Below are 13,231 nucleotides of genomic sequence, written 5' to 3' on the forward strand. Positions count from 1 at the left end.
CAACGATGAGGAGGAAGACTTTTCCATTGTGGCATCATGGTGGCACTTAAAATTTTTAGATTTTAAGAGTATTTCAGACTTCAAATTTTTGGATTAGTGACATCCAATGTACACGAACACATAATCTTAGCACTTTTTATCATTAAGAAGACAAAAGACAACCAGAAAGAGCTTTATGTAATATTAATTTGAACTAAAAACAACTGACCTAGAAGTTCACATTCCTATCTCACCATTCATGTGCAAAATCTTATTTTAGTGTTTTGCTGTAACACATTCTATAAATGCATTTAATTTAAATGTGTTTATCGTTTCAAGATGTTTTAAATCTTAAAAAAGATCACATGAAAAGGTTCTCAACCTCTTACAGTTTTACAACTCATAAAAGGAGAAAAAAAATCTTTGAGAAATTTATTGCATAAGGTCAAAGATGACAAATTCTTACATAGGTGAGATTGTCAACTACTTTAAAAATACATTTCTCTTTGTTAAGCAATTTCAATGAAATTTTGTATTAATCCTTCATCCTTCATACTGATTAGCTAAAATAAAACTCTTACCCTGAACTTCAAACTCTTTCATCAGAATATAAATTTTCAGCTTGTGTTTTTCTTATACTAGTTTGCTATAAGACTGAGCATCCCTAATCTGAAAATCTAAAATCAAAAATGCTCTGACATAGAAGTATAGGTGCTCAAAAAGCTTCAGATTTGACTTTTGATTACCAATATTCAACTAGTAAAGTCTGCAAATATCCTATTCCCAAATCCAAAAATCTCTGTACTCTGAAACACTCTGGTCCCAAGTACATCAGATAAAGGATAATTAACCCAAACTACCCACTCCCTGTTAACACATACCACATCTGTAAAAGTCCTATCACTTTACAGATATTACAAGCTTCTTTCTCCCCACCCCCCTTAGTGGTACTGGGGATGGAACCCAGGGGGATTCTACCTCTGAGCTACACTCCAGCCCTATTTTTATTTTTTATTTTTTTATTTTTTTTGACACAGGATCTCACTAAGTTCCAAGGGCCTCACTTAGGTTGCTGAGACTGGCTATGAACCTGTGATCCTCCTGTCTCTGCCTCCCAAGTACTGGGATTACAGGTGTGTACCATCACACCTGGCCACGCTTCTTGAAACAAGAAACAATGTCTTAAAGGTGAGGTTGGGTGTGACTCAGTGGTAGGGGTCTTGCTTAGTGTGTATGAGGCCCTGGGTTGGATCCCTAGCACCACAAAATAAAACGAAATGCAAAGCAATTTTACTGGTCTCCATATCACAACAAGATCTTAGCAGTATCTTAAGTCTCTCTGAGTTCACTGCCTGGTAGTAGTCAGTAAAGAAAAGCAATAAATGTTTCACTGTCATCTTGAATTAAAATCGTTTTCATCTTCTCATATAAAATTTTTCAAACATAAAGAAAAGATAATACAATTATCCACTACAATTTAATGACAAAGATTAACTAAATTTGAGGTTCTTTTTTATACAAAAATTATTAGAATAAAATACATACAATATCTGCTATATTATTGTTTTGTTCACTGCATATTCTTTAAAATACATTGGCACCGGGCATGGTAGCGCACCTTTGTAATCCCCGCGCTTGGGAGGCAGAGACAGGAGGATCGCGCAGGTTCGAAGCCAGCCTTGCTGGCTTAAGAGACCCTGTTTGCAAATAAAAAAATATAAAATAGGTCTGGGAGTGTAGCCCAGAGGTAGAAGGGTTTCCAAGAACCCCACTACCACCCCCCCAAAAAATATATATATATATGCAAAAAATAAAAAAGCTACCCACTAAAAAGTATTTTTCTCAACAGCCTAACTTTAAACAAAAAGTGACTGCTGAATTATTCTTAAAACTATTATTTGTCACAATAGAGGATTTTCCATTTGAAATAGACCTGATTTATAATTTTTCAAGCTACTTTGCCTACTACAAAGTTGAACACTGTAAAAAATGATATAATTCAAGCAATAAAATCTAAGTTGTGTCCTTTTTATTTCTTTTTTTTTTTCTTTTTTGCAGGACTGGGGATGGAACCCAGGGACATTCTACCTCCGAGTGACACTCCCTGCCCTATTTTTTATTCTTTATTTTGAAAGAGTCTCACTGAGTTGCAGAGAGCCTCACTAAGTAGTTGCCCTCCTGTCTCAACCTCCCAAATGCTGGGATTACAAGTGCACACCACCGCACCAACGTTCGCAATCCACGGGTTATCTCAAAGTCACGTCAAATTTAAGGTTATATATGCTGCCAGGCATGGTGGTGCATGCCTGTAAGCCAGTGCTTGGGAGGCTCAAATAGGAGGATAGCGGGTTGGAGGACAGCCTCACCTCAGCAACACAGGGAGACTAAGAGCAACCTAGGGAAACAGACTGTTTCAAAACAAAAAATAAAAAGGGCTGAGGGTGAGCCGAGCATGGTGGCGCATGCTTGTAATCTCAGCATTTGGGAGGCTGAGACAAGAGGATCGCAGGCCGCGGCCAGCCTCAGCTACTTTATGAGGACCTTTGCAACTCAGTGGGACCCTGTTTCAAAATAAAGAATAAAAAATGGGCTCAGGGTGTCACTCAGAGGTAGAATGCTGCTGGGTTCCATCCCCAGTACTGCCAAAAAAAAAAAAAGGGCTGGGGGTGTAGCTGGAAGGTAGAATGCCTCTGGGATCAATCCCCTGGTACAATAACAAAAATAATCATCTAAGCTGACATAAGACACAACCACAATCAAGTGTCAGTATAGCCAGTGAAGAAAGCCTGTGAGGGTAAGAAAGAAGTGCTGAGTACTAAAGTCCCCTTTGACAGGGAGAAGGCTGGACTAAAGAAGAATCCTTTTTCATTACTTCCAGCTTCTCTAGATCAACACGATTCAAGAGAACTTTATATACTAATAGTAAGTTCTATATCTGCACTGTCCACAGCACATGTGGCACATAATGCTTGAAACGAGACTAAGATAACTAGGAAATTGAGCTTAATTTTACTGAATTTTAATTAATTTAAATAGATATGTCAGGCTGGGCGTGGTGGTGCACGCTTGTAATCCCAGCATTCGGGAAGCTGAGATGGAGGAGGATCAGGGTTCGCGGGCAGCCTCAGCTACTTAGTGAGGTCCTCTGAAACTCAGTGAGACCCGGTTTCAAAATAAAGAATAAAAAATAGGGCTGGGGGTGTAGCTCGGAGGTCGAATGCCCCTGGGTTCCATCCCCAGACCCGCAAATAAATTAAATAAATAAATAAATAAATAAATAAATAAATAAATAAATATGTTGAGCCAGGCATAGTAGCACATACCTGTAATTTTATACTTGGGAGGCTGAAACAAGAGGATCACAGGTTCATGGCCAGCCTCAGTAACTAAGAGGCCCTCCAAAATGTTGTGAGATCCTGTTTCAAAAATAAATAATAAAATAGGGCTGGGATGTACCGCAGAGGAAGAATGCCCCTGGGTTCAATCCCCAATACCATAATAAATAAATAAATGAGTCTAGTGGCTACTATTACCTACTTAACATGATATCTTTTAATAAATATAAAGCGAGTATAAAAGAATTGAGTTTTTTAATTAAGAAATTAAAATGAGGCTTCAGTGTCAAGGTTGTCAGAGACTGAGCTATTTGTTAAATAATTAAGCAGTATCAAACATAGGATAACCAGTTCTGATCGCTACATCGTGAAGGAGGCAAGAAAGAAGATCCAAAACCATATCCACCAAGAATAATGGTGAACTCCAAAACTACCTTCCCACTAAAAGCATAAACTGAGGGGAGTGAAATGGAATGGTTTCCAAAGAAAGCCCAGTTCTAGCAGTCTGTCAGCAACTGAGAACAGGGTCATATCATTTATGCCCGTTCTATGAGCAGCAACAGAAGCTCCAACATTATCAGAGGACATTAGCATATATGCTACTAACAACACAAATAACAAAATAACCTTTTGGTTAAGCACAGAAACATTTTTATTACCACATTCTTCATAAAATTAAGCCGAGCGTGGTACCACACGCTTGTAATCTCAGACTTGGGAGGATGAGACAGGAGGATTCGGGTTCATGGCCAGCCTCAGTTACTTAGTGATGCCCTCCTCAACTTAGTGAGACCATTTCAAAATAAAGAATAAAAAATCATACTGGGGGTAGAGCTCAGAGATAGAATGCCCCTAGGTTTAATCTCTAGTACCACCAAAAAATACTTTTTTAATGTATCAAGTTATGAATTTGGTGTTTGCTTACTCCTTATACACAGTGATGCACTCTATAACAACATTTGGGTCAATGAGGAACTAGACATATGATATTGGTTCTAAAAGATGATATTAATGATAACTGTAGTTATCTTAGTTTGCATTAAGTACACACTGTGGTGTTAGCGCAGCAACAAAACCAACAATTAAGCATTTAGGGGAACATATCCTTGTCATTAAACAACACATCGCTATAACTATAAAAACAATTTGCAACCAGGCGTGGTGGCGCACGCTTGTAATCCCAGCGCTTGGGAGGCTGAGACAGGAGGATCACGCAGGTTTGAAGCCAGCCTCAGCTACTTAGTGAGGCTCTCAGCAACTTAGTGAAACCCTGTTTCCAAATAAAATATAAAATGGGTCTGGGAGTATAGCCCAGAGGTAGAAAGCCTCTGAGTTCCATCCCCAGTACCACAAAAAAAAAAAAAAAAAAAAAATTGCACTAGTGTTGATAGTGCAAGAGACTGGCTATATAACTTCATTAATGGTTTTCAAACTAGTCAATATTTAAGCATTCACTTGCTTTTTGGATGAGCTACTGGTAAACTGTAAAACAAAACAATGTTCAAAAATGATCATTTAAGCCGGGCGTGGTGGCACACGCTTGTAATCCCCGCGCTTGGGAGGCGGAGACAGGAGGATCTTGCAGGTTCAAAGCGTTGGCTTAAGAGACCCTGTTTTGCAATAAGACAAGAGAAGGAAATCAAAGGAATTCAAATAGGAAGAGAGGAGCTAAAACTGTCCTTATTTGCAGATGATATGATTCTTTATCTAGAAGATCCAATGAACTCAACCAAAACACTTCTGGAGCTGATTAACCAATTCAGCAAAGTCGCAGGATACAAAATCAACCTATAGAAATCAGTTGCTTTTCTTTATGTCAACAATGAATCCACAATGAAAGAAATAAAGAAAACTATTCCATTTACTATAACCTCTTAACCAATATAAAATACCTAGGAATAAACCTAACAAAGATGTAAAAGACCTCTACAGAGAAAACTACAAAACATTAAAGAAAGAAATTGAAGAAGACCTTGGAAGATGGAAAGATCTCCCTTATTCATGGATAGGCAGAATTAATATCATCAAAATGGCCATTCTTCCAAAAGTGTTCTATATAGATCCAATGCAATCCCCATTAAAATACCAACAACATTTCTCATAGACCTGGAAAAATCAGTTATGAATTTTTTATGGAGGAAGAAAAGACCCAGAATAGCCAAAGCAATTCTCAGCAACAAGAATCAGGCAGGAGGCATGACATTCCCGGACTTCAAATTATACTATAGAGCAATAGTAGTAAAAACAGCATGGTATTGTCACAACAATAGGCAGACTGACCAGGGGAATAGAATAGAAGACACAGAAACAAACCCACACATCTATAGTCAACTGATCTTTGACAAAGAGGCCAAACTCATACGCTAGAGAAAAGACAGCCTTTTCAACAAATGGTGCTGGGAGAACTGGCTATCCATTTGTAGAAAGTTGGATCTGAATCCTTATTTCTCACCCTACACAGGAATCAACTCAAGATGGATTTAAGACTTAGAAATTAGACCAGAGACTGTGAAGTTATTAGAGAAAGGCATAGGATCTACACTTCAACATATAGGTACAGGGAGTAACTTTCTCAATAGACTTCCAAAGTGCAGGAAATTAAAGCAAGAATTAATAAGTGGGATCTCTTCAAACTAAAAAGTTTCTTCTCATCAAAGGAAACCATCAAGAACCTAAAGAGGAAGCCTACAGAATGTGAGAAGATCTTTACCAGCCACCACTCTGATAGAGGGCTAATATCCAGAATATACAAAGAGCTCAAAAAACTCTACACTAGCAAAACAACCCAATCAAGAAATGGGCAACTGAAATTAAAAGACATTTCACAAAAGAAGAGATACAAATGGCCACTAGATACATGAAAAGATGTTCAACATCACTAGCCATCAGGGAGACGCAAATCAAAACTACACTGAAATTCCATCTAACCCCAATCAGAATGGCAAACATAAAGAAGTCAAACAACAACAATTGCTGGCGAGGATGTGGGGAAAGAGGAACTCTTTTACACTGTTGGTGGGAGTGCAAAGTAGTTCAGCCACTATGGAGATCAGTATGGAGATTCCTTAGAAAACTGGGAATAGATTCACCATTTGATCCGGCTATACAGGGCATCTTTAAAAGCATTTCTTTTTGAGTGATTTCATAAGATGAAATAAAAACTAAATAACCCATTTAAAAACACATTAAAGAACTTTTGGCTTTTCCTTTTTTACTTTATGCCAAGACATCCTGCTGCCTCGGCATCTATGTATTGAGACCCCCACTCCACATAGTTTATCGGCAGAACGCCCCGAGAAAGAGGTATCGTCTCTGGCCAAAATATCCCCCACTTTTACCCTTCATGACTATTAATATTTCCTTTAACTTTCTACACGAATTGCTCCAGTGATGTGAAATTAGGACTATAAATAGAAACTGAGTCCGTGGAAATAAACGTCCTTGGCTCTGCTCAATAATAATAAAAACTGGCCAGAATTCAGATGCTGTGATAAGCATTCCAGCTGCAGCAATTACAAAGGGTCTCTGACCCTCACTATCACTAACTTAGGTTAAGCTATTAACTCAGGTAAGGTAGTTCAGTTTAAGGAAACTTTGTTTACCCTTGAGATCCTGCCTAGAGACAGAGAAGATAAAAACCTTGTGTGTGACCTTAAAGCAATTTAGTTGATAAACAACTTAGTTGCCCAAATACAATAGACTCAAGGAGAAAGATTGGTGACTTTTACGCCCAGTGTAAATATTCCTGAAGACAGAGAGGCTGACCGCATGGTTAATGAATATGACAAAATAAAGGACAGACGTTCTAAATATATATGTATGAAGGAAAGAAAATACCGTGTAAGAGTAAGAAAAGCATTTTTGCATGAAGAAGAGCTTATCATAAGAAAGTCCCAACCGGGAGAGAAAGGAATTAGAAAGTTAGAAGCAGGTTGCAGAGGGTTTGTGACAGAGAAATGGGTTATTAAAGATGGTTAGACTTTTAATAGGCTTATTGTCTAAAGAAGAGTGTTCAGCAGTTAAGGAAATATATCTGACAATTAAAACCAAGAACTTTGTGGTGTTGTTTGTGGTATTTTGTCTGCAAAACTGTGTTGTGAGTTTGCTTAAGCTTTCAGATTTAGGAGATAAAAATGCCAACACCTGGAGAAACTTTATCACATCCACCTGAATCACCACGTCTCCCCACACTTGCTATATGAACTGAGTCCATAAGATGGAAAGTTCCAAGAGAGCCAAAGAAGATTCCCCGAGAAACCCCCAAGCCTTGGCCATGCTTGTTTATTTTGGGAAGTGGCCCCCTGGGACTGCTTATCTGCAAAGACCTTGGAAAAGAATCAGGAGTCAGAAGTCAATCTCTCTCGAAGATCAACAGCCAGCTGAAGGACTAGTTTTATTACCTTTGTTTACATGTCATTCATTATTACTTCACAATGATTACACCCACCTCCCTTTTCTCTTACTATTAACTTTACTGGTGAAAGGTATAAATTTCTTGGAGTTTTTGTAATAAAGTGTCATTGGCTCAAGAAGCCTTTGTCCACCTCAAATTCTTTCCCAAGCGCCGTACCTAAAAACTTAGGGAATTCATAGAGGGGAAGGAATTGCTGCAGATAAGTTTCTGCAGAACTCCACCTGCCTTTTGCCCCATCTTTCTGAGGATTTGACCGGGAGCTGACAATAAGGACCCAACTGAGATTAGTCGGCGACAACTTTATTTAAGTATATGAGCATTTCTCAACATAAAAATGCATGTGTGTACATTATGGTACTTAGCAAGTATTTTTTTACAATTGGACTGAATAACTTACCTGTTTGGTTGACTTTTTTGTGCCATTAAAAATCTTCCAAGCTAGCCCATTGCCACCACTGGCAATGTGTCGACCAACATCAAATTCTCTAGTGACAGGATTTCCCATTACAGCACTAGTGACATCAGCTGTTACTTTTGTAACAGTGCTCTTCAATTTATTAAGCATGGACTCCATGGTTGCACTACTGGGTAGCTACAGTTACCTAGGAACACAGGAAGGTATGGAAGAACTGGTCATTTTTTGTCTAGGCACTTATTCATAATTTAATTTAAAAGCTTAGTAACCCAAACAATGAGCAAAACAATTCCAAATAGATAAACGTTATGTGTTGGTTTTGTCTTCAGAAAACCCAATTTGCTTGAGTATGAATTTAAGTAAAAATTTAAGTCAAACTGTTCCTCTCAACCTCAGTTATCATAGACCAGGAAAATAAACATTCACACTTAACACAGACATGAAGACAGAGAATGAATGTTGCTCAACTATACAACATGAATCCTTTAAGACGTAAAGTGAGCTGAGTGTGGTAGCACACACTAGTAATCCCAGTTCTTGGGAGGCTGAAACAGGAGGATCACAAGTTTGTGGCCAGCCTCAGCAACTCAGCAAAGGCCCTACACAACTGAGTGAGACCCTGTTTCAAAATAAAAAGTAAAAGCCGGGCGTGGTGGCGAACACTTGTAATCCCCGGGTTTGGGAGGCAGAGACAGGAGGATAGCACAGGTTCAAAGTCAGCCTTGCTGGCTTAAGAAACCCTGTTTCCAAATAAAAATATAAAAAAATAGTTCTGGGAGTATAGCCCGGAGGTAGAAGGGTTTCCAGGAACCCCATTACCACCAAAAACAAATAAATAAGTAAAAAAATAAAAAGTAAAACAGACCTGTGAGTATAGGTCAGAGGTACAAATAAATCCCTTGAAATTAATCCCCAGTACCCCCCCCACACACACACACACACTTAAAAGTGTTGTGGGACACCTGCCTGAATCTTCACACTAAAAGCAACAATATAAAACCTAAAAGAAGCCGGGCGTGGTGGCGCACGCTTGTAATCCCCGCGCTTGGGAGGCAGAGACAGGAGGATCGCGCAGGTTCGAAGCCAGCCGCGCGCGCTGGCTTAGGAGACCCTGTTTCCAAATACAAATGTAAAAATAGGTCTGGGAGTGTAGCCCGGAGGTAGAAGGGCTTCCAGGAACCCCAGTACCACCAAAAAAAAAAAATAATAAAAAAAAAAAAATAAAACCTAAAAGAAGCTAAAGTTATAACCAAGGAATGAATTTGTATTTCACAAAAAGTTTTATTCTTTTTTTGTGTGTGTGTGGTACTGGGGATGGACCCCAGGGCCATTGTACCTCCAAGCTACACCCCCAGCCTTATATTTTAGTCTTTTTTATTTTTGAAACAAGGTCTAAGTTGCAGAGGGCCTCACTAAGTAGCTGAGGCTGTCCACGAACCGCAATCCTCCAGTTTCCACATCCCAAATGCTGGGATTACAAGCGTGCACCACCACACCCGGCTATTCATTGTTAAATAATAATCACTACTGAACTATGAAAGAACTTCAGAACATGTTCTAAAAGAACAGCCCTGCTAGGCATAGTGGTATACGGGTGTAGTAGTGGTATACCTACCTGAGCGAGACAAGCCTGAGCAACACAGTGAAACCTCCTCTCACAAACCAGAACAAAAAAAGAAAAGCACTGACAGCAAACAGGCAATAAAACATGTATGAGCATAAGCTCATAAGATATTCTTAAAATTTTATATAGCTTTCTTATTAATAGTTAGTGTTATGCCGGGCATGGTGTCATACGCTTGTAATCCCAGCATTCGGGAAACTGAGACAGGAGGATCTCAGTTCGTGGCCAGCCAGCCTCAGCTACTACTTAGTGAGGCCCTTTGTAACTCAGTGAGACCCTTTTCCAAAATAAAGAATAAAAAATAGGGCTGCGGGTGTAACTCGGAGGTAGAATGCCCCTGGGTTTCATTCCCAGTACCGCAAAAAAATAAAAAATAAAAAAAATTAGTGCCAGGAGTGGTGGTGCACACTTGTAATCCCAGCGCTTGGGAGGCTGAGACAGGAGGAGGATCGCACAGGTTCAAGCCAGCCTCAGCTACTTAGTGAGACTCTCAGCAACTCAGTGAGACCCTGTTTCCAAATAAAGTATAAAATAGGTCTGGGAGTATAGCTTGGAAGTAGAAGAGCCCCTGGGTTCCACCCCCAGTACCACCAAAAAAAAAAAAAAAGTTAATGTTATAAATAATTTTTATTAGTAATTGCTTATTGCCCATGATGATCAGCTGATTATTCTTAATGATTAACAAATGTTAGGTTTAACTTTTCAATTTGGTACATTCGACTCTAACTGTGATTATGTCTGTTGTCTAAAGGAAGCATTATTCAAAAAGCTTTCAAATCTCTGGGGGTATATAAAGATTCCAAGGGCTACATGGGCTTAGAGATTCTGAAGGTAGCAGTCTCAAATTTAGAGACACAAAGAATTCAGACAAGCCAGGTGTGGTGATGCATATCTGTAATCCCAGTACATGAGAGGTGGAGACAGGAGGATCACAGGTTTGAGGTCAGCCTCAGCAACTTAATGGGATGCTGTTTCAAAACAAAAAAATAAAAGGAGCTAAGGGCATAGCTCAGAGGTAGGATGCTCCTGGGTTGAATCCCCAGTACCAAAAAAGAAAAAGAAAAAAGAATTCATACAGAATGGAAGGTATGAGACCTCCACACTAGATTTTTGTGTTTGTGTGTAATACCGGAGATGGAACCCAGAGACGGAACCCAGAGACATTCTACCTCAGTGGTACACCCCTAGCCTGATTTTATTTCTTATTTGAAAACAAGGTCTCACTAGATTGAACCTGCAATCCTCCTGATTCACCCTAAGTAGCGTTTTTAATGCACTAAACCTATGTACCGCCGGGTGTGGTGGCACACACCTGTAATTCCAATACTTGGGAGGCTGAGACAAGAGAATCCCAGGTTTGAAGCCAGCCTCAGCAACTTAGTGAGGCCCTCCACAACTTAGTAAAACCCTGTTTCAAAATAAAACAAAAATAGAGCTGGGGATGTAGCTCAGAGGTAGAATGCCCCTGGGTTCAATCCCCAGTACCACACAAAAAATAAAAAAGTACGTACCAAGCCAGGCGTGGTGGTGCACACTTAAAATCCCAGTATTGGGAGGCTGACAAAGAAGGACTGCAGGTTCCTGGCCAGCCTCAGCAACTTAGTGCATCCACCTGTAGCTTACTGAGACCTTGTTTCAAAATAAAAGATTAAACCGGGCATGGTGGTGCATGCTTGTATTCCCAGCATTTGGGAGGCTGAGACCGGAGGATCCGGGTTCTCATCCATCCTCAACTACTCAGTGAAATTCTTTGCAACTCAGTGAGACCCTGTTTCAAAATAAAGAATAAAAATAGGGATGGGGTGTGGTTCAGAGGTAGAATGCCATTGGGTTCAATCCCCAGTACCACAAAAAATAAATAAAAATAAAAATAAATAAAATATTAAAATGGGGCTGGCAATGAAGCTCAGAGGAAGAATGCCCACAGGATCCATCCTCAGTACCACACACACAAAAAGAGTACCACCACAACATCATTATAAAACGTTTTTAGCCAGGTGTAATAGCGCATGTTTATAATCTCAATACATAGGAGCCTGAAACAGGAGGATCACAGATTCACAGCCAGCCTCAGCTACTTAGTGAGGTTCTCTACAGCTTAGTGAAACCCCATTTTAAAATAAGAAAAAATAGGGCTGGGGATGTAGCTCAGAGTTAGAATGCCGCTGAGTTCAATTCCCAGTACTACAAATAAAATAAAGGTTTTAAAATTATTTCAAAGTAATTTGTTTCCTTTCTTATCATATGTATTTTGTGTTGCAAATTTAAGAGTATCACTCCAACTTCTGGTCATGATAGAGAAACAAAGACAGATTTATCCTCTCACTTTAAACAACTAAAAATTGGACACAATACATGAAGCAAACCTTTCCAAATACTGAACAGGTAATGACCTGTGACCCAGGGAGAAAGAAAATTAACAAGGTAAACCCTAGAACTGTCCCAGCTTCTGCCCAGAGACAAATTATCAAACCGCAGAGCAAGGAGCAGAATTCCAACCAGCATCTAGCTGAGCAGAGGAGCCGAAGGGACAAAGTAGAATTTTGATATGCTGAGGTACCTGGAAGCTCTGGGATAGAATTTCAAAGTAAAAGGAGCTAAGCCAGGCACAGGGCCACATGCTTGTGATTCCAGGACTTGGGAGGCTGAGATAGGAGGACCACAGAACCTTGTGAGCCCTCTGCAACTTAGCAAGACCCTGTTTCAAAATAAAAAATAAAACAGGGTTAAGGGTGTAGCTCAGAGGTAGAATGCCCCTGAATTCAATCCTCAGTACTGGAAAAAAAAAAAAAAAAAAAAAAGGAAAGAAAAAAGTCAAGGGAGCTATGCTGAAAAAGAGCACGGAGTTCCTTCATGCCTGGCTGAATGCTAGAGTGCACATGTGTAGAGTGAGACTCGACCAGGTTGAGCCAAAGAGCAGCTAAAGAGTGGTGAGCTGAGGAGTTTCAGAGTTCACACGAGGCTGCAAAACATTCAATAGCTCCTCGACCAGAGTAGAAAGTCCTCACCGACCACTGAGGCACTTAGCACCCGACAAGGACCATGCCCAGTAGCAGGACCAACGAACATGCTCTAGCTGGGACTGGTGGTGCTGCAGTCCCAGCCACTGGGGAAAGGGAGGCAGGAAGAATGCTTGATCCAGGAGTTGCTGTCCAGCCTGGACAAAATATCATGCCCCATCTCTAAATTTATATAAATAAATCTGCTATAACAAACAAAAAAATCTCCTTAAATGACCAAACTTATCCTGAATTACTAATCTGCCTACCCAAACAAATCAATACTGTGATAGAGGCCAAAAATCAGATTATCAAACCATGTAACATTAACAACATTCAGTATGCAATCAATACTTCAGACAAGCAATCATTTCCATGCTGCTTCTTGCCGAGAAGCAAGAAAATATGGCTTGTAATCAAGTGAAAAACCAGCCAATAAAAACCGACCCTGGCCAGTGAAATGTA

The 13,231-nt window shown here is 39.7% G+C and overlaps 1 protein-coding gene across 4 annotated transcripts in view; it reads right to left on the minus strand.

Moving 5' to 3' along the window:
- The window catches only part of SCYL2 (SCY1 like pseudokinase 2), a gene marked incomplete at both ends in the record, with an annotated part of 47,204 nt that extends 38,902 nt beyond the window's left edge, over positions 1–8,302 (minus strand). For all 4 annotated transcript variants that reach the window (XM_080706243.1, XM_080706242.1, XM_080706241.1 and 1 more), the window contains one exon: positions 8,126–8,302. In XM_080706243.1, the coding sequence (XP_080562369.1) occupies positions 8,126–8,302 (177 nt within the window). The remainder of the gene's footprint in view (positions 1–8,125) is intronic.
- Between the last annotated feature and the right edge of the window lie 4,929 nt (positions 8,303–13,231).

The sequence above is a fragment of the Muscardinus avellanarius genome, assembly GCF_963383645.1.
Source record: "Muscardinus avellanarius genome assembly, chromosome: 11".
NCBI classification, from domain to species: Eukaryota; Metazoa; Chordata; class Mammalia; order Rodentia; family Gliridae; genus Muscardinus; species Muscardinus avellanarius.